The sequence below is a fragment of the Dromiciops gliroides genome, chromosome 3, assembly GCF_019393635.1.
Source record: "Dromiciops gliroides isolate mDroGli1 chromosome 3, mDroGli1.pri, whole genome shotgun sequence".
Taxonomy (NCBI): domain Eukaryota; kingdom Metazoa; phylum Chordata; class Mammalia; order Microbiotheria; family Microbiotheriidae; genus Dromiciops; species Dromiciops gliroides.
In genome coordinates, this window is record NC_057863.1 from 503,613,886 (window position 1) to 503,638,267 (window position 24,382).

The following is a 24,382-nucleotide window of genomic DNA, read 5'->3' on the forward strand; positions in this document are numbered from 1 at the left end:
CCTTTTGTTCTTCCAAATGAATTTTGTTACTATTTTGCCTAACTCTATAAAGTATTCCCTTTGTAGTTTAATTAGTATTGCAGTGTAAGTTAATTTAGGTAGTATCATCATTTTTATTATATTAGTGTGGCTCATCCAAGAGCAATAAATATCATTCCAACTATTTAATTCCTTCTTTATTTCTTTAAGGAGCACTTTGTTATTGTACCTATAAAAATCCTGAGAGTAATTCAGATCAGTTCAACAAGTCTTTATTAATCCTTGAACAAAAGCTAGAGTATTTTTAGAGGGTCCAGACCTATGATTTCATCAGGGTTGAGAACTTCTGTTGAAGAAATTTCTTCCTCTTATGCAGCTCACCAACTGTCTGTAAGCTTATTCTACTCAAATCCCTTTGGTGTAAAGAATAATCTGGAAGAATGGTAGGGAAAATAAGGAGGAAGTAGGCAAGGAATCAAAGCAAAAATGGGAAGGGGTGGTAGGTATTGTAGATTAAATTCTGTGCAAAGTGATAGTTCTTTCAACTCCACAATCTGAGATTACACACCCTGAAAGTCAAATTCCTTTTTCTCTAAGTCAGAGACTCTCCATCTTTTCAAATATAAGGAAGTTTTTTTCAATATAAAAAACAACTTTCTAGTACCCATTTATTAGAGCTAAATAAAGATTTTTAAAAAGACAATGTCAGGGCAGCTAGGTGGCGCAGTAGATAGAGCACCGGGCCTGGAATTAGGAGGACCTGAGTTCAAATCCGGCCTCAGACACTTAACAATTACTAGCTGTGTGACCCTAGGCAAGTCACTTAACCCCAATTGCCTCACACACACACACAAAAAGACAAGACAATGTCCATTAAAATAAGCTCTGCATTTCCCAGGTTGGAAGTCATTCATCACTGGAAGATGTGCTGGTACCCCATCAAAGTTGCCTAGGTGTCAAGTATGGATCATCAGATTGGTTGTAATTCTAGGTACTGAGTATAGGCCCTAGAAATTTCTCTCTCCATATTCCACTTTTTCATCCACCTTCTTATTCACAACCCTCTCCCTTCTCTTTTTCCACTCAAAATGATTTTTCTGTTTAGGTCTTTAATTTCTGTATATTACATCTATATAGTGTCTTCCCAATAGATTGTGGGCTCCTCAAGGGCTGGGATTATTTTTTTTTTTTGCCTTTCTTTGTAACCCCAGTGCTTAATGTAATGTCTATCATGATGTGCTTAAGAAGTGCTTGTTGGCTGACTGACTTCATAATTCCAAAGCTCTGACCTACATAACATAAAAAAATGTTGTATAGGACTCTTCTGTTTAAAGAGCTTTGTGAAAATGGGTTGGAGAAGGTAGGGGAAATAGGAGAGCTGCACACAGGAAGGGGTTGACACCAGTTAAATTTCCTCCAATTGAGTCAGAATTCCTTATATGACACAGAGGACTTTAGTGTGTTCTATAGTCCTGCCTGATGGAGCCAATCAATAGCTCTCTCCTTGGGCAGGGACACAGAGTTACATAAATGTGCCCATGCATAAGGGGGAGGAACACACAGGTATGTGATAGGCTTCATACCAAATGATGGAGGCAAGACTTCCTTTTGGACAGAAACCAAAATAATACATTCATCCTGCCTAAGAAATACCCTAAGGGAGTGACATTAGCAGCAGCCTGAATTTCTCAGATCCTGAATTTTCCCACAGCCAGAGCTGAGTTCTTGGGAAGGGAAACCCCAAGTACTAGAGAAGTCAGCTACAGGCTATCTCAGAGGAAGAACAGAAATGTTGTTGAGGGCATGAATCCTTTTAACACCTGTCTGGTTCTCCACCAGAGCTTTCTGGAGACCCCCAGTGTCCCCTCTAGCTCCAAGTCCAGTCTTGCTCCAACATCCTGGGCTCCATGGTGATGAGATGGGATATACATCTCAGCTAAATTTTTGCAGATCTGGAAAAGACCGAGCAGAGTCATGAGACTCAGTTTTATTGCAAATAAGCTCCCTCTCTCCAAGCTGATTACTGCCACTTTCTTTCTCTATTCCTAAACCTGTTCCCAAACCCATGGCAATATCACATTCCTCCCCTTCCCTTCTGCACCTTTCCTCCCTTGCAGACCAGAGTCCTTCACCCTTGGGGGCCCTCCCTGGCCCCTTCCTAAAGAGGTCTCCATCCCTATCTAAAAGAAACCAAAGTAACTTTTCAGGTGGATCAGAGGCCTTTTCTGTCCCACCTCCCCCAACCCCACACTGCTTACAACGCCAGACTGTGTTCTTGACCTTTCCAAATCCACTGTCAGGGCCACTGCCGTCCACATAGAACATGAATCGGAGCTCAGGGGGGTAATCGCTTCGGGCCAGGCCAGCCAGCAGGGGTATGGTGTGGCCCTCAGATCCAGGGGCCTCACTTAGTGCTTGTAACATCTGGTACTTGCACCACGGGTCCTGAAGGAAATGGGGAGTGATAAATAGTACACAGCAGTGGCTGTTGCCCATTGCTTGGCACAGTTCTGACACAATGGCACCGCCTGGGGCTGCATCCCGAGGTTGCAGGAAGCATCGAAGTCCATCGGGCTCACCCTCCAGATAAGAAACCAATTCCTGGACGGGCATCAGGTCTTCCTCACTGTGGCACACACACACGTCATAAGTTTTGCTCCAGCGAGAGCCACTGCTCCTGCTGTCTGTGTCTGCTGAGTCTGGGGTGGGAACCTTGGTAGATTCCTGAGTGTCAGGCAGAGAACTGCTTTGGGAGGGTAGCTCTAGGACATCATTGGTGTTGGTATCTGGCTGCACATGGCGTTTCTTGGGCTTACGCAGGATCTGTCGGAACCAGCCTGAGAGAGTGAGAGATCAGAGCAACAGGAAATGGTGGTAATTGTGACAGTGAAGGACGGAGAATTTGCAGTGAAAAGACATAACAAAGGGAAGGACAGAGCTGGCACTGGTTTGGTCCAGGCTTGGGTCATCATTGGGAAAGGAAGAAGCAGGAAAGAGACAAGGCAGCAGCAAGAGTCCTAAGAGTTACATTCTGGAGAGCAATTTGGAACTATGCCCAAAGGGCTATGGGATTGTGCATACCCTTTGACCCAGTAATACCACTACTAGGTCTATATCCCAAAGAGATCATAGAAAAAGAGAAAAGGAAGAACATATACAAAAATATTTTTAGCAGCTCTTTTTGTAGTGGAAAAGAATTGGAAATTGAGGGGATGCCCATCAATTGGGGAATAACTGAACAAGTTGTGGTATATGAATGTAATGGAATACTATTATGCTATAAGAAATGATGAGCTGGGGCAGCTAGGTGGCGCAGTGGATAGAGCACCAGCCCTGGAGTCAGGAGTACCTGGGTTCAAATCCGGCCTCAGACACTTAACACTTACTAGTTGTGTGACCCGAACCCCAATTGCCTCACTAAAAAAAAAAAAAAAGAAATGATGAGCTGGCAGGTTTTAGAAAGACCTAAGTGGACTGATGCTGAGTGAAGTGAGCAGAACCAGGAGAACATTATACACGGTAATAGCAACATGGTGTGATGATCAGCTCTTCTCAGCAGTGCAATGATCCTAGGCAATTCCAAAGGACTCATGATGGAAAATGCACACCACATCCAGAAAAAGAAGTGTGGATTCTGAATCAGATTGAGCCATACTATTTTCACTTTTGTTGTTGTTATTGTTTTTTTTTTTTTGAGATTTTTCCCTTTTGTTCTGATCCTCCGCCTTCTTTTTTTGGGGGGGGATTGGGCAATGAGGGTAAGTGACTTGCCCAAGGTCACACAGCTAGTAAGTGTCAAGTGTTTGAATCCAGTTTTTAACTCAGGTCCTCCTGATTCTAGGACCAGTGCTCTATCCACTGTGCCACCTAGCTGCTTCCCGATCCTTCTTTTTTTTAATCACAAAAGTATTTTATTATTTTTAGTTACATGTAGAGATAGTTTTCAACATTTCCTTTCCTCTCTTCCCTCCCCACTCCCCAAGACAGAAAGCAATCTGCTATAGTCATGTCATAAAAGAAGAATCAAAACAAAAGGGGAAAACCTCAAAAAAGAAAAAAAAAGTAGAAATAGGATGGTTCAATCTGCATCTAGATTCCACAGTTCTTTTTTTTTTTTTTTTTGATGAGGCAATTGGGGTTAAGTGACTTGCCCAGGGTCACACAGCCAGTAAGTGTTAAGTGTCTGAGGTCAGATTTGAACTCAGGTCCTCCTGACTCCAGGGCCAGTGCTCTATCCACTGTGCCATCTAGCTGCCCCCACAGTTCTTTTTTCTGGATGTAGAGAGCATTTCCCATCATGAATCCTTTGGAATTATCTTGGACCATTGTGTTGCTGAGAAGAGTTAAGTCTGTCAAAGTTGATCATCATACAATGCTGTTGATACTGTATACAATGTTCTCCTGGTTCTGCCCATATCACTCAGCATCAATTCATGTAAGTCCTTCCAGGTTTCTCTGAAATCCGCCTGCTCATAGTTTCTTTTCTTTCTTTCTTTTTTTTTTTGGCAGGGCAATGAGGGTTCAGTGACTTGCCCAGGGTCACACAGCTAGTAAGTGTCAAGTGTCTGAGGCCAAATTTGAACTCAGGTCCTCCTGAATCCAAAGCCAGTGCTTTATCCACTGTGCCACCTAGCTGCCCCCTGCTCATAGTTTCTTTCTTTTTTTAATAGCAACAAACATTATTTTTATTTTTTTCCAGTTACATGTAAGGGTAGTTTTCAACATTCATTTTCATAAGATTTAGAGTTCCAAATTTGTCTCCCTCCCTCCCTCTCCTCTCCCCTCCACAAGATCGTAACCAGGTTATATATGTATAATCCACAAGTGTTCTTTTTATCAGTTCTTTCTATGGGGGTTCCCCCCCCATAGAAATCCTTGGGATTGTCTTGGATCATTGTATTGCTGAGAGTAGTTAAAGTCATTCACAATTGCGCATTGAACAATACTGCTGTCACTATGCACAATGTCCTCCCAGCTCTGCTCACTTCACCATACATCGATGTTTATTAGTCTTTCCAGGTTTTTCTAGGATCATCCTGTTTGTCATTTCCTATAGCACAAGACCATTCCACCACAATCATATAGCACAGCTTATTCCATCATTCCTCAATTGATGGACATTCCCTTGATTCTCAATTCTTAGCAGCCACAAAGAGTTGCTATAAATATTTTTTGTACACTTTTTCCCCCTTTTCTCTTTTTCAGGATTACTATTGTTAACTGTTTCCCTTCCATCCTATTCCCTTCCCCTTGATATTTATTCTATTATCCATCTTCTTTCATCCAATCACTCTTCCTTTTTTTTTTTTTTTTTTTTTAGTGAGGCAATTGGGGTTAAGTGACTTGCCCAGGGTCACATGGCTAGTAAGTGTTAAGTGTCTGAGGCCGGATTTGAACTCAGGTACTCCTGAATCCAGGGCCAGTGCTCTATCCACTGTGCCAACTAGCTGCCCCCATCCAATCACTCTTCAAAAGGGATTTGCTTCTGTCTGTCCCCTCCCCCACTCTGCCCTTCCTTCTTTTGCCCCTCTCTCTTTATCCCCTTCCCCTCCTATTTTCCTGCAGGGTTAGAGAGATTACTCCACCCAGTTGGGTGTGTGTGTTAGTCCCTCCTTGAGCTAACTCTGATGAGTTTAAGGTCTTTGAGCCTTTTCTGATGAGTGTAAAATTCATTTACTGCCCTGCTCCTCTTCCATCTCTTCCCCCACTCCGTAAGCCTTTTCCTGTTTCTTTCATGAAGGATTTCACCTCTGCCCTCCCCCCTCCTCCAGTGCATTCCCCTCACCCCTCAATTTAACCCTAAAGATGTCATTATGGGTCAGCTAGGTGACACAGAGGACAAAGCATCACCCCTGGACCCAGGGGGATCCCAGCCAAAACTCAGCCTCAGACACAAGACAGTCACTCACTGTATGACCCCAGGGATGTCCCCCAACTCCAATTTTTTATAGTTCTCTAGGGTCTTATATTTGAAAGTCAAATTCTGCTCATAGTTTCTTACAGTACAATAGTATTCTATTACATGCATATACCACAGCTTGTTTAGCCATTCCCTAATTGATGGTATGCCCAAGATTTCCAATTCCTTGCCACCACAAAAAGAGCAGCTATAAATATTTTTGTACATGTGAGTCCTTTTCCCTTTTTTCTGATGTCTTTGGGATAAAGACCTAATAGTGGTATTGCTGGGTCAAAGGGCATGCGCAGCTTGATAGCCCTTTGGGCATAGTTCCGGATTGTTCTCCAGCTGATCCTTCTTTCACAACATGACTTATATGAAAATATGTTTAATGTGATTGTACATATATAACATATCAGATTGCTTGCCATCTTGGGGTGGGGAGGGAGGGAGAAAAATTTGGGATTCAAAATCTTATAAAAACAAATGCTGAAAACTATTTTCACATGTAAATGGAAAAAAATAAAATACTATCAAGACTGAAAAAAAAAAAAAGAGTCTTAAGGTTTAGATAGACATAGTCTACTAGGACTTTTTTCCCCCCCAGAAAACCAGCGTGGCTCTTTCTAGGACCAGAAGGGTTTGGCACTTTAGGAATCAAGTGCTTCCCTGAACTGGATCCTCTCCTCTCAGTGGGGAATGAGGATGACTGGAGCAAGCACTGACATGGAAGCAGACAGATATCTGTGCCCTAGACATGCAACTGAGGGACCTATAGATCAAGAAGGCCTTCTAGAAACAAGAAAAAGAGAAGGAGCTGGTTGGACAATATCTGAGCAAACTTTTTTTTCTAAGGGGTGTAAAGACTTTATTAGAGAATTTAAACTTGGAGGGGCTAGGTAGTATATAAGGCTAGAAGTCATCTAATTCAAACCCCTTATTATACAAATGGAGAAATCAGGACCAAGAGGTCACACAGTGAATTAACTGCAAAGTCAAAAACAAAATGCAGATCTTTCTGATTCCTAGTCTGGAGCTTTAGGCCAAGCTGGGTCACTGGCCTCTCACCTCCCAGTTTCCCTGGGATTTCTTCTCAGGAGCCTTCCCCTCCCTGACCACCTTCCCTCCCCCATATGAGAACTATATCTAGATAACAATGAATTAGCCTATACCCAGCCCTTACTTTGAAATAGAAGCCAAATGTTCAAGCAGTTTAGTTCTACTCACCAGCCATCCTTTCCAGGCCTCCTGACTCAGGAGCAAGGAAATGAAGGTGAAGTTGATATCACTTGACTTGGGCTTGCAACTGATCTGGGGAGGCAGAGCACTGGTGGGACAGAGGAAGACTCGGTCTAGGTCAGGAGTCATGAAATAGCCATCCTGTGTGGTATAGTCACAGGTACCATCATGTCAAAACAGGATAGTCCTTCTGGGAGCCAAGATAGCTGGAGTAAGCAGGAAATCACTAAAACTCTCCCATATTCACCTCCAAACAACCATAAAATAGCATTCTAAAATGAATCTTGGAAGAGCAGAACCAGCAAAAAAAGGGAGTGAGACAATTTTTTAGCCCAAGAAACTTTGAAGGACAACAAAAAAGATCTGTCTCACTTGGGTAAAAAGGGAGTATAGTCCAGGACAGGAAGCAACTGAGCAAACCAGCAGCAAGCCCTGCCTCAGCAAACTGGTGGGAAATCCTGAGTCCCAGTACAGTGGAGCAGGCAAACACCAACACCAAGACCCCCTACATGCCTCAACTTAGCCAGGGGAATTGGCAAATACTAGCTCCAGGAACCACTTTGGCAAACAGGTGGATGCCAATGCAGGAATATTTCACAGGCTTCAGCACACACCAGACGCCAGTACTGGGACCTTGGCTTAGCACCAGGTAAGTTGCTAGACTCCTTAGGCCTCTGGTAGTGCCAGCCACCCCCCACCCCCCAACTCCAACCCCTCAACACAGCACCAGACATGTGAGGGCACTTCCGGGGTGGAGCCACGATGGCAGAGGAAAGGCAGTGAGCTCCCAAACTCATGACACGATCACTCCAAAAAACATCCAAATAAGGTCATAGGAAAATGCCCGGAGCAGCAAAACTCACAGAAGAATGTGCTGAAATCATCTTCTAACCAAGAACAGCTTGGAAGGTCAGAAGGAGGGAGCTGCTGTGCTGACACAGGAGTCGGGCCCAATCCCACAGTCACCCTGACACAGATCCAGTCCCAGGAAGTCCTCACCAGAGGAGGAGACCCCCAGAGCCTCTGAATCAGCTGAAGCACCAGTGTTGTCTGAAACTAAGCTCACAGTCTGGTGAGTGGGCTGAGCCCTGGGAAGGGGGGCAACTACAGGGGTCTGCTGGTGCTAAGGCAGAACTTGGATTTTACACCCCTACTGAGAACCAGGTGGTAGGCTTGAGTAGAAGTGGCCCAGGTGGGGGAGGGGCACAGGCTCCTCGGAGCTAACAACCACAACACACAAAGCTGGTTGATTGGCAAGTTGGTCTGGGGTCATCTAGGACCAGGAAACAGGCCAGGTGAGGGGAGAACCTGATTCTCCTTAAACCAGACATGTGAGGATCCCTGTGGGCCTCAGGGTAACATCAGTGCAGCACCAGGTAAACAGCCAAGGCCTGCGGCCTCTGGCACAAGAAGCTTGGGACAGTGTCTCTTCCATCCCAGAAGCAGAGCTCAAATTTAAAAGTAAGGAAAAAGGCCAAAAAAGATGAGCAAAGGGGCAGCTAGGTGGCACAGTGAATAAAACACCAGCCCTGGATTCAGGAAGACCTCAGTTCAAATCTAGCCTCAGACACTTGACACTTACTAGCTGTGAGACCCTGGGCAAGTCACTTAACTCTCATTGTCCCCCACCCCCCAAAAAAAAGATGAGCAAAAAACAACAAAAAATAATCTGACCATAGAAAGTTAGCAATGATGACAGGGAAAATCAAGACACAAACTCAGAAGGGGACCACAATGTCAAAACACCCATGGGCAAAGCCCTAACGATAAATGGGAAGTGGTCTCAAGCCCAGAAAAAATTCATGGAAGAGCTCAAAAGGAGCTTAACTATCAAATAAGAGAGGTAGAAGAAAAATTAGGAAAAGAAATAAGAGTGATGTAAGAGAATTATGAAATTGGAAAAAGAAAACTATTCCTTAAAAATGGAATTGGTCAAATAGAAAAGGAGATACAAAAATCCATGGATGAAAACAACTCCTTTAAAAAAGCATAATTGGCCAAATGAAAAAGGAGGCCCAAAAGCTAACTGAGGAAAACAATTCTTTAAAAGTTATAAATTGGCAAGTGGAAGCTAATGACTCTATGAGACATCAAGAATTAATCAAACAAAATCCAAAGAATGAAAAAAATGTTGGGCAGCTAGGTGGCACAGTAGATAGAGCACCGGCCCTGGATTCAGGAGGACCTGAGTTCAAATCTGGCCTCAGACACTTAACACTTATTAGCTGTGTGACCCTGGGCAAGTCACTTAACCCCAACTGCCCTGGAAAAAAAAAAAGAAAAAAATATTAGAAAATGTAAAATACCTCACTGTAAAAACAACTGACCTGCAAATAGATCCAGGAAAGATAATGTCAGAATCATTGGACTATATGAAAGCCTCAAAAGGAGGACCTTTCAAGAAATTATCAAATAAAACTGGCATGATATCCTTGAAGCAGAGAACAAAATAGGCATTGAAAGAATCCACTGAGGGGCAGCTAGGTGGTGTAGTGGATAAAGCGCTGGCCCTGGATTCAGGAGGACCTGAGTTCAAATTTGGCCTTAGACACTTAACACTTACTATCTGTGTGACCCTGGGCAAGTCACTTAACCCTCATTGTCCTGCAAAGAAAGAAAGGAAGGAAGGAAGGAAGGAAGAAAGAAAGAAAGAAAAAGAATCCACCTATCATCTCAGGAAAGAGATCCCAAAATAAAAATTCCAAGGAACTTTATAGTCAAATATCAGAACTATCAGGGTAAGGAAAAAATACTACAGGTGGCCAGAAAGAAGCAATTCAAATATCTGGGAGCCACAATCAGGATTATATAGGATTTAACAGCTGCAACATTAAAGCATCAGAGGTCATGGAACATGATATTCCAGAAGACAAAGGAACTAGGACTACAACAAAGAATCATTTACCCAGTAAAATTAAATATAATAGATGAAGAGGGAAAATGGTTATTTGATGAAATAAGAAGGATTTCAAGCTTTCATAGGGAAAAAAAAAGAATTAAGCCAAAAATTTGATTTCCAATATAAAAACCCAAGAAAACCATAAAAAGGGGAAAAGGGAGAAGAAAACATAAGGGATTCAATAAAGCTAAACCGTTTACATCCCTACATAGGGAGATGATACTCATAATTTTAAAAAATTATATCACTAATATTACAGCTAGAAAGAATATACATAGATACATGATATGGGTATGAAGTGAATTTGAGGGAATGCCATAAAAATAATTAAGGGATGAGAAAAAGGAGCACATTGGATGCAGAAGGAAGAGATAGATAGAATAGGGTAAATTATTGCACATAGAGAGGTGCAAAAGAGGGAATAATATACACAATCAGTTGAATATAGAAATCTATCTTGGGACAGCTAGGTGGTGAAGTGGATAAAGCACCGGCACTGGAGTCAGGAGGACCTGAGTTCAAATCTGGCCTCAGACACTTGACACTTACTAGCTGTATGACCCTGGGCAAGTCACTTAATCCCAACTGCCTCACCAGTTGAAGTTTAAAAAAAAAGCAGGGATAGCAATTCCGATCTTAAAGTAAAAGCAAAAATAGAATTAATTAAAAGAGATAAGGAAGGAAACTACATCTTACTAAAAGATACCATAGACAAAGAAGCAATATCAATAGTAAGCATATATGCACTAAGTGCTATAGCATCCAAATTCTTAAAGGAGAAGTTAAGTGAATTGCAGGAAGAAATAGACAGCAAAACTATACTAGCGGGAAACCTAAACTGTACCCTCTCAGAACTTGATAAATGCAACCAAAAATAAACAAGAAAGAAACTAAGTAGGTAGATAGAATATTAGAAAAGTTAGGTATGACAGACCTTTGGAGAAAACTGAATGGGAACAGAAAGGAATATCATTTTCTAAGCACTACATGATACCTACACAAAAATCGATCATGTATTAGGGGACAAAAACCTCAACATCAAATGTAGACTGGCAAAAACATTAAATGTTTTATTTTCAGTTCAAAATTCAATAAAAATTACATTCCACAAAGGGCAGTGGGAAACGAGATTAGAAATTATTTGGAAACTAAATAATCTAATTCTAAAGAATAAGTGGGTCAAAGAACAAATCATAGAAACAATCAATAATTTCATTAAAGAGAATGACAAGAATAAGACAACATACCAAAATTTATGGGATGAAGTCAAAGCAGCACTTAGGGAAAAATTTATTTCACAAAATTCTTACATCAACAAAATAGAAAAAGAACAATCAATGAATTGGACATGCAACTAAAAAAAAAGAACAAATTAAAAACCTCCAATTAAGCAACAAATTGAAAATTCTGAAAATTAAAGGTGAGGTGAGATTAATAAGATTGAAACTATTGAACTAATAAATAAATGTAGGAGCTGGTTTTATAAAAGAAAAAAAAAACAAGATAGCTAAGTCATTGGTTAATTTGAGTTAAAAAAATAAAGAAGAAAACCAAATATCCAATATCAAAAATGAAAAGGGCGAAATCACCACCAGTGAGAAGAAATTAAAGCAATCATTAGGAAATAATTTGGGGGCAGCTAGGTGGTGCAGTGGATAAAGCACCGGCCCTGGATTCAGGAGTACCTGAGTTCAAATCTGGCCTCAGACACTTGACACATACTAACTGTGTGACCCTGGGCAAGTTACTTAATCCCCATTGCCCCGCAAAAAAAAAAAAAAATTGCCCAACTGTATGCCAATAAATCTGATAATCTGAGTGAAACTGATGAATATTTACAAAATATATATTACCCAGATTAATGGATCAGGAAATAAAATGCCTAAATAACCCTATCTTAGAAAAAGAAATTGATCAAGTCATTAGTGAGGCAGTTGGGGTTAAGTGACTTGCCCAGGGTCACACAGCTATTAAGTGTTTAAGTGTTTGAGGCCATATTTGAACTCAGGTACTCCTGACTCCAGGGCCAGTGCTCTATCCACTGCTCCACTTAGCTGCCCCCTACAAAACATTTAAAGAAAAATTACTGTATACAAAATAACAGCATTAGTGTAAGATGATCTACTGGGAAGCACATTATTTTCAGCAAGGCAATGATCCAATATAACTCTGAAGAACTTATGAAAATTGCAACCCATCTACAGAGAAAGAATTGATGGTATCTGAAAACAGACTGAAACACATTTTTTTTGACAATTCCTTAATCTGAAGTTTTGTTTATATCTGTTTTCTCTCACAACCTAGCCAATGTAGAGATGTTTTCCATGACTACTCATGTATAATTTATATTGAATTGCTTGAGTTCTTGGGGTGGGGGGTGGGAAGGGAAGAAGAAAGAGAAGTTGCAACACAAAGTTTTTTTAAAAAAGATGTTAAAATTTGCTTTTACATGTAATTTGGAAAATACAATTTAAAAGAAAAAATATAAAAAATAAAGAAAAATTACTTCTAATACTATATAAATGATTTGGAAATATAGGTGAAAGGGTCCTACCAAACTCCTTTTATGACATAAATATGGTGCTGATACCTAAACCAGGAAGAGCTAAATTGGATAAAAAAAATTATGGATCAACTTCCCTAATGAATATTGATGGAAAAATTTTGAACAAAATACTAGCAAGGGGGCAGCTACGTGGCACAGTGGATAAAGCACCGGCCCTGGATTCAAAAGGACCTGAGTTCAAATACAGCCTCAGACACTTGACACTTACTAGCTGTGTGACCCTGGGCAAGTCACTTAACCCCAATTGCTTCACCAAAAAAAAAAAAAAATACTAGCAAGGTGATTACAGTGATATATCACAAGGAGTATACAATATGACCAGGTGGGATTTATACCAGGAATGCAGGGTTGGTTTAATATTAGGAAAACTATCAACATAATTGATCATATCAATAACAAAGTCAACAAAATCAAATGATTACCTCAGTAGATGCTTAAAAAAATATTGACAAAATACAGCACCCATTCCTATTAAAAACAATAGAGAGCATAGGTATAAAGGCAACGTTCTTTTTTGTGGTGGCTAAGAATTGGAAATCCAAGGAATGCCCATCAATTGGGGAATGGCTAAATTGTGGTATATGATGGTGATGGAATATTATTGTGCTATAAGAAATGACAAGCAGGATGACTTCAAAAAGGCCTGGAAAGACATGTATGAACTGATATATAGTGAAGAGGTCAGAACCAGGAAAACGTTGTGCACAGAGTCAGCAATATTTTTTGATGAAGAACTGTGAATGACTTGACTATTCTCAACAATACAATGATCTAAGACAATCCCAAAGGACTAATGATGAAACATACTATCCACTTCCATTGAAAGAACTGATAGTGATATTATGATATTATGTGATATTATGTGCCAGGCATTGGGTATACAAAGACAAAAAAAGAAACAGCCATTGTCTTCAAACAGTTTACATTATATTGGATGAGACAACATGTATATATCTATGAGTGTACAAAATAAATATAAGGTAATTTTCAGGGGGAGGCACTAGTAGTTGGGGGATGATCTGGAAAGTCTCTTGTAGAAGGTGATACTTTGAAAGGAACAAGTGATTCTAAGAGAGGTACAGGGACAGTCACTGTATTATTTTTAAAAAAGAGCTGGAGAGATTCTGTTCAACAAATATTTGTTAAATAACTACTAGGTATAAAGCACTGGATTTGTTCCTCTTAAGAAGCTTATATTCCATAGATAGGATATAACATGCCCACAGCTAAGGAAATACAAAATATATACAGAATAACACAAAATTATTTTATGAGGCAGAGAAATAGTCAGGGGTAGCTTACCTTCAGTCATGATGTGGCTTTTCCCGTGTTGACAGAAACGCAGAGGCTGACATGAGACAGGTAGAGAGCCCTAGAGGGAGACAGTGAGACAGGAACACAGTGACACACAGAAAGATCAATACAGGGACTAAGGGGGAGACTAGGCTGTTTGAGGCTTTTTTATGGTAAAGATGACATCTTTCTCAAGTCAGAAATCAGATTGCACTATATATATAATATATATATATATATGTATGTATGTATATATGTATATATATTTTAGGTGCAAGAAAGTGGTTGAAAAGAGAGGGGAAGAGGAAGAAGGAATGGGGAAAAGGAGCCTGCGTGAAGTGGGACAGGGTATCACGGCAGAGAGCAGCAGCAGAGTGGGCAGAGAAATGTTCACAGCTACAACTCAGGCTTCCCGTTTCTGACTCAGTGCTACCGTTCTGTAGGCCTCCCAGGGAACGCCTCTAGTCCCAATCTGCCCGACCCGGGTGAGTTTGAAAGGCTTTCTTTCCATGTAGCTTCTCTGCCTCCCTATTTTAGGAGTGTGGAGGCTGTGCAGCTGCAACCCCCCCACCCCCACCCCCCCGAAATCCTTCCTTGGTAGAGATTACGGTGTCCCCTCCCCCACCACCCACCACTTCTCTTCCCCTAACCCAAGACTCACCAGGGAGGGGAAGAGGCAGGAGGGCACCCACTTAGACTCACTCAAGGTTGTTCCTCAGGCCCCGCCTTTGGCTCAGAAAGGAAGTGAGTGGTCAGAGGAGGGTGGTTTCGGCAGAAGCGCTTCCAGACGGAAGTAAAGGAGCCCTTGGACTCGCTCTGAGTCTTTTTCTGAAAGGCTTAAACCCACAAACTCTTAAGCCTTCATTCTGTAGAGTGTGTGGGGGGGGGGGGGAAGAAAGGCAAGGAAAGGGAAAAAAAGAGCAGTCTGTAATAAATCTGCGATGTTCAGCAGAGTAAGGGGGGGAGGTTGGGGGTGGGGGTGGGAACTCAGGTGACCCGTCCCTCTCGGCTAAGCTTAGGCATCTCCATGTAACTTTTTTCAGGTTCAACTGCCCTCCTCTTCCATCTTTCTCTCTTCTGCCTATATCTCAGTAGGTTCAAGCAGATGAAATCCTTCATTCCCTCCTCCTAGATTCTCATCCATACCTCTCCCCTCATCCTCGTCTATCCATGGTGCCCCCCCCATTACAAACTCTCCCAACTCCTTGGCTTTTTCCTTAATTGCTTCTAACACCTTTTAGCACTAACTCCTAAAGAGGCCGAACCTTCTTCCCTCCAACTTTCAGGATGTTAGAGGTCATGACATATCGTCATCCCTCCTCCCCCTACCTCCAGACCTTTTGCAACGTTACCCAACAACCTCTCACCCTTTGAAGTCCATGACATTAGGATTTTGTTGAAATCATCTACCAAACTCCTTCAGTTATTTCAGCACCTATCTCACAATTTTCTTTTTCCATCTCCAACTCCTTCTCTCCTTGGGGCCTTTACATGGTTCCTCAATTTCCTTAAGTCCAATCATTTCCATTGCAGGATTTCAGCCACCCACTGACACCCCACAGTGATTATCATCAGTGCATATTACTATGCCCTGTCCATGTCAGAGGTGGAATTAGAATTCCAAGGCCACCCTTCCAATAGCCATCGTATTATGCTGCTTCAATCCCTACTGTGGAATCTATGACCTCTCTACTCAGTCTGCATCCATCCTGTGGTCAGGCATTTCAGGGATGCTCTTCCCACTACCTTTTGATACTTTGACCTTCTATTACCTCTACCATGTTCATCCCCCTTAGTAAGTCCTACTCATTGCTTTAACCATTTCCATTTCTGAGGTGCCTGATCCTTATAGGGAAAGTAGTACAGCCTTGTTTATTTCATCCGTTTTAAGTTTATACTCCATAAACTCAGCTGGATCCTTTATGCAGTAGTCTTTAAAAATCACCTCCTTCATTCTCCACACATGTTGTTTCAAACCTCTCTCCTCCAATCCACCCAACCTTGCCTCCACACTCCAAATTTTCAGCCAGCGAGTGTGCTACCTACTTTACAGAGAAGATTGAGGTTATCTAACATAAATTTCTTCAACCACCCTCCCTGACCTTTAAATATCAGTACTGTAATCTCTTTACTATGCCTTCCCTCTTCTATCATTTAAAGAGGTGGATCTTCTCCCTACCAAAGTTAACCTATGCTCTTACTTTCATCTCCTCTTGAATCTTCCAGTACTTCATTCTATTCACCATTCCTTTTATTTTTAATTTCCAGGCTTTCCTACTCTGTTCCTCTCTTTCCTATAGCCATACAGCTCTCCCCTGGCCAAAACAAACAAAATCTCTCCCCTTTGCTGTATTTCTCTCTGTCTTTGTCTCTCTCAACAGTCTCATTTTTTTCATCATAAAATTTCTGACATAAGAAATCTACTTTAGTTGTCTCCATTCCTTCATCAGCCTCGCCTCCCCCATTCCACAACCTGTTGTGATGTGGCTTCATCATTCTATTGACACTTTCCTGCAAGGTGATCTATGTGAACCTGAATTCAAGAGAAAACAGCCAACATAGCAAAATCTAGGTCTTTAATCAGGGCAACTGAACTGCAGCTCAAGGTGCTACACAGCAAGTGCTGGAGTACCTGAAGAGGGGGCTGAGAACAGGATTTATATAGGTACTAAGGCAGAGGGAATGCCCAAGCTGCAACTGGGAGGGGCTAGGCAGAAGACATGGCCAAGCTGCAAGTAGGAGAGGTTAGGGGCATTTCACACTAAAGTGAAAGTCCAAAGAGAAAATTTGGAGATCTCTGGAGGAGAGGATTTGGGAGATTTACAAAATAATCAGAAGGTCGGGAGGGACTCTGGTTAGCCCCCAGCAATTCATTTGGGGGGGGGGTTTGGAGGCTCCGATGGAGACCAGGTCTGCTTCAGTCAGCTGAATTTGACACCTACAATCTCCTAATGGTCAAATGCAATGACATTTCTGCCTTCATCCTCTTTGCACTCTGCAGCATTGGCAAGGCTGATTCTTCTCTTCTTGCTATTTTCTTGGTTTTTGTGATACAACTCTCTGAGTTCTCCACTTCTCTCCCTAATTGCTCCCTTTCTCTGCTCTTCTTTCTTTCCCCTGCAGTACTGGATTTATGTTGGATTTAGAGTTAGAAGTTGGTGCAAATCTTGGCTTTGCCACTTAGCTGTGTGACTTTAAACATCATCCAACCCCTTAACATTTCAGTTTCCTAATATGTAAAATGATGGGGTTGGACTAGATGACCTCTAAGCTCCTTTTCGGCTTTAAAGATTACGATTTCTTAACACAGGCACTATCCAGGGTTCTCTCTTTGTCTCTCTTTTCTCCTGCCTTCCTTAGGGTCTTTTTCTACTCCTTCAGTTTCAAATATCATCTCCGCAGATGGCTTCCAAATACGCCTCTAACTTTCAACTCTCATCTGAAATCCAGACTAAAATTTCCAGAAGTTAACTGGATCTTTCCACCTGTCTCACCAGTAACCCAAACCATCTAAAACTCCCTAAACCTATCCATCTTCTTGTCCTCCCTATTTCTCTATCCAGTCATTCTATTTTTTTGGAGGGGGAGCGGCAAGGCAATGAGGGTTAAGTGACTTGCCCAGAGTCACACAGCTAGTAAGTGTCAAGTGTCTGAGGCCACATTTTAACTCAGGTCCTCCTGAATCAAGGGCCAGTGCTTTATCCACTGCACCACCTAGCTGCCCCCTTCTATTCAGTCATTCTAACTGCAAAGTTATATTTGATCCCTCCTTGATTCTCCTCCCCCGCCCACATATCTGGTAGCCAAGTTTCAATTCAGGTTTCACAATCTCTCTTCCACCAAACCCCTTCTTACCATTTCTGCTGCAATCACTCAACTTCAGGCACTTATTTCAATGTCCACAAAGCAAGCCCTCCCCTCTCAAGTATCTTCCCTTTTCAGTTTGGCCAGCAAATTCTTCTTCCTTATATACAGCTCAGATCCCACCACTGTTCACAAACCTTCAGTGTATGCCCATTGCCTCCTGAGTAAAGTCCAGACTTTAGCCTGGCATCCAAGGCCCTTCATGATCTGATTCTAACCTACTTTTCTAGCTTCTCTCAAGCTATTCTTCATTGAATTGATCATTTCCTGAACATCACCTGAACTTTCATCACCATTATTTGCTCAGTCTTGCATCTCTCCATCTGTCTACTGAAATCCCATTTAACTTTTGAGCATTGTCTCTGCCTCCTCTGTGAAGCTTTTCTTGATTCCCTATGCTGGTATTATCATTCCCTTTCCTGAACATACAGTATTTTATTTCATGCATTTATCCTATTCTCATTTGTGTTAGGCTTATTGGTATATGTGTTCTCTCTCTCTCTCTCTCTCTCTCTCTCTCTCTCTCTCTCTATATATATATATATATATATATATATATATATATATATAAAAGGATTTTATTATTTTCCAGTTACATGTGGAGATAGTTTTCAACATTTGTTTTTATAAGATTACTAGTTTCAAATTTTTCCCTCTCCCTCCCCTCCCTCGCCCGTCCCCCAAACAGCAAGTAATCTGATATAGGTTATATATGTACAATCACATTAGACATATTTCTGCATTAGTCTTGCTGTGAAAGAAGAATCAGAGCAAAAAGGAAAAAACCACAAAAAAAGAAAAACAACAGCACCAAAAACAAAAGAAATAGTAGAGTTCCATCTGCATCCATATTCCACAGTTCTTTTTTTTCTGGATTTGGAGAGCCTTTTCCATCATGAGTTCTTGGGAACTATCTTGGACCATTGTATTGCAAGAAGATACAAGTCTATCATAGTTGATCAACACACAATGTTGATGATACTGTGTACAATGTTCTCCTGGTTCTGCTCATCTCACTCAGCATCAGTTCATGCAAGTCCTTCCAGGTTTCTCTGAAATCTGCCCGCTCCTTGTTTCTTACAGTACAATAGTATTCCATTAAATTCACATACCACAACTTGTTCAGCCATTCCCCAATTGATGAACAACCTCTCAATTTCCAATTCCTTGCCACCACAAAAAGAGCATCTATAAATATTTTTGTACATGTGGGTCCTTTTCCCTTTTTTATGATCTCTTTGGGAAAAAGACCTAATAGTGGTATTGCTGGGTCAAAGGGTATACACAGCTTTATAGCCCTTTGGGCATAATTCCAAATTGCTCTCCAGAGTGGTTGAATCAGTTCACAGCTCCACCAACAATGCATTAGTGTTCTGATTTTTCCACAGCTTCTCTAACATTTCCTATTCTCCTTTTTTGTCATATTAGCCAATCTGATAGGTGTCAGGTGGTACCTCAGAGTTGCTTTAATTTGCATTTCTCTAATCAATAGTGAGTTAGAGCATTTTTTCATATGGTAACAGATAGCTTTGATTTCTTCATCAGAAAGCTGTCTGTTCGTATCCTTCGACCATTTCTCAATTGGGGAATGACTTGGATTCTTATAAATTTGATTTAGTTCCTGATATATTTTAGAAATGAGACCTTTATCAGAAGTACTGGCTATAAAAATTGTTTCCCAGCTTTCTGCCTCCCTTCTAATTTTGGATTCATTGCTTCTGTTTATACAAAAACTTTAACAAAGTTGCAGGATATAAAATAAATCCACATAAATCATCAGCATTTCTATACATGACCAACAAAGTTCAGCAGCAAGAGATAGAAAGAGAAATTCCATTTAAAGTAACAGTTGACAATATAAAATACTTGGGAGTCTACTTGCCAAGACAAATCCAGGAACTCTATGAACACAATTACAAAACACTTTTCACACAAATCAAATCAGATCTAAATAGTTGGAAATATATTAATTGCTCATGGATAGGCCAAGCTAATATAATAAAAATGACAATTCTACCTAAATTAATTTTTTATTCAGTGCCATACCAATCAGACTACCTAAAATTTTTATAGAGCTAGAAAAAAAATAACAAAATTCATCTGGAAAAAAACAAAAGTTCAAGAATATCAAGGGAACTAATGACAAAAAAATGCACAGGAAGGTGGGCTAGCTGTACCAAATCTGAAGCTTTACTATAAAGCGGCAGTCATCAAAACTATTTGGTACTGGCTAAGAAATAGAGTGGAGGATCAATGAAATAGGTTAGGAACAGTAGACAAAGTAGTAAATGACTTTAGAAATGTACTGTTTGATAAACCCAAAGACTCCAGCTTCTGGGATAGGAATTCAGTATTTGACAAAAACTGCTGGGACAGTAGATAAAGCACCGGCCCTGGATTCAGGAGTACCTGAGTTCAAATCTGGTCTCAGACACTAGACACCTACTAGCTGTGTGACCCTGGGCAAGTCACTTAACCCTCATTGCCCCACCAAAAAAACAACAACCCCCAAACCAAAAAACTGCTGGGAAAACTGGAAGATAGAATGGCAGAAACTAGGCATAGACCAACATCTTACACCTTATACTAAAATAAGGTCAAGGGCAAGTCACTTAACCCCAACTGCCATGGAAAAAACAAAAAACAAAAAAAAATAAGGTCAAAATGGGTACATGATTTAGACATAAAAGGTGATACCATAGGTCAATTAGGAGAGGAAGGAATAGTTTACCTTTCAGATCTTTGGAAAGGAGAACAGTATATGACCAAACAAGAGATAGAGAATATTATGAAATGCAAAATGTATGTGGGTTTTTTTTTTTTTTTTTTGCCCATACTAGATTGTGGAGTCAAGGACAGCAATTGTGTATTATCTGATACCCTCAGGACCTAGCACAAATTAGATGCTTGGTATATGCTTTCTCAATAAACTCCAGTGTTCATTAGTGAGGACAGAACAGGGGCTGTCTCTGCTATTGCGTAACCCCTCAGGGACACTTGCTAAGGTAGAGCAATGGGAAGCTAAGCATAGTAGGGGTTGAGAGCAAACTAAGGGCAGGGATAGGTGGGAATGGAGCTGTTGATGGGGCATAACTATGTTGTCTCAATTCCATATTCTGGCCTGGAAACCCACACTTGAACCCAGCTTCCAAGTTCATTCACATTCATACATAGGGAGAAAAACATCCCACTCAGTTGAAATACTGTGTATAAGGACAGGGAAAGGAGATAATTCAGTGGATTCCTTACCCATTTTTGTTGTGTAGTCTCAAATGGGGCCCTTTCTACCACTTATCCATACTTCTACTCTTCCTTGACTCTCTATCCCATTGTCTCTTCCAAACCTTCTCTTCACTGCCCCATGTCTCTATTTCCTGCCTCTTAGCAGAAAACTTCAACAACCAAATCCTCTTCTCAACTCTACATTGCAAGTCACCTCAACATTATCCCTAACCCCTCCTCTTTTGCTTCATTCTCAGTGGAAGAGGTGGTTCTTCTCCTCGCCAGTGTACCCTCTTGGAGACTACTCATTAGATTATCACCTCTCTCTGTTTTTCTACTTTGTCCTTTGTCTCCTTCTCCATTACTCACAAATGTAGAGAACTATCATCCTTAAAAAGCCTTTACTTAATTCTTCCATCCTCTATTTTATAGTCAAACTCCTAGAAAATGAGCTGTGCTCTTTACTCCTACTTTCTCACATTGCACTTCACTTCTTAACCCCAGGCAATGTGGCTTTTGACCTTCTCATTCGACTGAAACTACTCTCTAAGTTTACAATTATCCATTCTTTGCCAAATCCAGTGACCTTCTCTTAGTTCTTATTCTTGACATTTCTGTAGCATTTTTTTAAATTATTTTTTTTTCAGTTAATGAAAATCTACTTTCTGCTTCTTCTCTCTTTACTATCCTGTTGAGGAAGAAAAAACACCTTATAATCAATGTGCAGTCAAGCAAAATGAATTTCTATATTGGCCACATCCTAAAAATATATACCTCAGTCTGCACCCTGTGTCCAGAATTCTTAAGTCTTTCAATGTAATCTACCTTCACAATGTTCTTGTTACTTTATAAATTGTTTTCTGTTCACTTAACTCTGCATTTCTCTAACACTTGGCATTGTTGACTACTACCATTTTCACCTAGATGCTCTTCCAAGGATTTTTTTTGAGTGTGACATTGTTCTCTCTTGGTTCTTCTTCCTGGCAGCTTCTTTTCAGTGTCTTTGCTGAAGGGTCATCTGTTCCTCTGAGAATGGAGCAAAGGAGGAAAGAGGCAGGGGTGATGCTGTGGTGATTTGCAATGGAGAATTGAATAAGGGATTATCACCCTTGTTCTATCCGCATATTTGTGGATGTACCTTGGATATATCCCTCTTCTATTGGGTTCTCTTTGATGTAACTTCATCAGATCAAGTTCAATTATCACCTCCATGCAGACAACCATCAGATCTATATCTGTATTAACACCGTGACCCATCTCCACCCTAGCCCCCAAGTCCTTCATTAACTTTCCCCCTAAACATTCTCTTTCTATTGTAACTTCCCAATTTCTTTAAGGCACCACCATCCTCAGTAACCTGGTTTGGAAACTATAAGAACCATCCCGATTCTTTCCTTTCCCTTATAGTCAATCGATGAGTCTTCAATTCTAGTTCCACAATGAATATGATGCTTTACATCCAATCCTGATTCATCCATACAGCCTAGTTCAGCCCCTAATCACCTTTGACCTAGACTATTGTAATTGTCACCTACTTGGTCCCCCAACTTTCCCACCACCTCTCTAATCTGTGTTCCACCCAACTGCCAAATTAATAATATTCCTAAAGCACATGCACGACCACATCATTACCCTGCTCCAGAAGCTCCACTGGCTCCCTTTATCCTAGCAGCTCTAGAATATATAAACATCAAGGACTCTTTTGGGCAGTTAAAGCCATTTGAAATTGTTCTAGTCTACCTTACCAGGCATGTTAACTGTTATTTTCGTTCACACACTATAGAGCTGATCCAAAATGTCCTGTTTGCTGTTACCCATGCATGACATTTGGTCTTTTTATCTCTGTGCCTTTGCCCTGGCTGCCCCCATGCCTGGAATGCTCTCCCCCTTTACTTGTCTCATAGAATCTCTCATTTCCTTCAAAGTTGTTGATGTCCAGTTGAATGTCCTTCCCCACAATCCCAGAATTTCCTTAGTTTGCTTTCCCAGGACCTAGTACAATGCCTGATACATAACTTGTCATTTAGTTGTTTTAGATGTGTCTGTCTATGATCCCATTTGGGGTTTTCTTGGCAAAGATACTGGAGTGGTTTGCCATTTCCTTCTTCAGCTTATTTTACTGATGAGGGAACTGAGGCTGAATGAAATGACTTGCCCAGGGTCACACAGCTATTAAGTATCTGAGGCCAGATTTAAAGTCAGGAAGATGCATCTTCCTGACTTCAGGTCCAGCACTTTATCCACTGTGCCATCCAGCTTCCTTCTGGTAAGTAATAAGCACTTAATTAAATACTTGATGAATGAAAGTTATGGCTGTTCTAGAATCTTGCCTTTTAAGGTTTGTTTATAAAGAGTTTTCTTTACAACTATGCTATAGTAGGTATCACAGGTATCCATTTTATAGATGAATAAGTTATGTAATTTGCCCAGAAACAGCTGGTGGGTGGCACAGTGAATGGAGTGCTGAGCCTGGAGCCAGGAAGAGTTGAGTTTAAAACCAGCCTTAGACACACACTAGTATTGTGACTCTGAGAAAGATACTTTTTCCCCGTTTTTTGCAGGGCAATGAGGGTTAAGTGACTTGCCCAGGGTCACACAGCTAGTAAGTGTCAAGTGTCTGAGGCCGGATTTGAACTCAGGTACTTCTGAATCCAGGGCTGGTGCTTTATCCACTGCACCACCTAGCCGCCCCCTCCCCCCCCTTTTTTTTGAAGGGCAATGAGGGTTAAGTGACTTGCCCAGGGTCACACAGCTAGTGTCAAGTGTCTGCAGCTGGATTTGAACTTAGATCCTCTTGAATCCAGGGCTGGTGCTTATCCCCTGCAACACCTAGCTACCCCCGAAAGATAATTTTAATCTGTCTCAGTTTCCTCAACTGTGAAACAGAGATGATAATCTACCTGACTGGGTTGTTGTGAGGATCAAATGAGATCATCTGTATAAAGGGCACAAAGCAGATGCTATATAGATGCTTTATTCCATTCCTTTCCTTTCCTTTCCCAATATCAAACAACTTGTATCAAAGCCAGGTCCTTCTTGGAAACAAATCCAGTGTTATTTCCACTACACACTGCCTTTCAGATGAGGAAACAGACCCCAGAGATTAAGTGAGTTGGCTAAGGTGACACAACCGAGAAAAAAACAGCTCTGAATCCAGGTCCTCTATTTCAGATTCTGTTCCTTTTCCACATACCACAATGCTACTCTCTGACACACTCTCAGAGTAGCTGCCTATGAGTAGAAGGCTGAATGAGGCCAACCAGTGGCATATTCCACAAAAGTCCTCTGGCCTCCCAATTCAGGCATTTTGGAGGGGGGTGGGGGGTGGGGCAATGAGGGTTAGGTGACTTGCCCAGGGTCACACAGCTAGCAAGTATCAAGTGTCTGAGGCCAGGTTTGACCTCAGGTCCTCCTGAATCCA

The 24,382-nt window shown here is 41.2% G+C and overlaps 1 protein-coding gene across 7 annotated transcripts; it reads right to left on the reverse strand.

Annotated features, from left to right (window-relative positions):
- Positions 1–235: 235 nt before the first annotated feature.
- On the reverse strand, positions 236–14,734 carry LOC122750896 (TIR domain containing adaptor protein). Of its 7 annotated transcripts, none has more exons than XM_043997779.1 (5): positions 14,537–14,734; positions 13,885–13,954; positions 7,106–7,205; positions 2,260–2,816; positions 236–1,931 (listed from the first exon to the last, which is right to left on the reverse strand). In XM_043997779.1, exons 3-5 carry the CDS (start codon positions 7,110–7,112, stop codon positions 1,752–1,754), a joined length of 744 nt encoding a protein of 247 aa, XP_043853714.1. In that variant the 5' UTR covers positions 7,113–7,205; positions 13,885–13,954; positions 14,537–14,734; the 3' UTR covers positions 236–1,751. The 7 variants fall into 7 exon arrangements, with proteins under 7 accessions (XP_043853714.1, XP_043853713.1, XP_043853716.1 ...); XM_043997778.1 differs by having other exon boundaries at positions 7,106–7,258; XM_043997781.1 differs by lacking the exon at positions 14,537–14,734 and adding an exon at positions 14,309–14,326.
- Between the last annotated feature and the right edge of the window lie 9,648 nt (positions 14,735–24,382).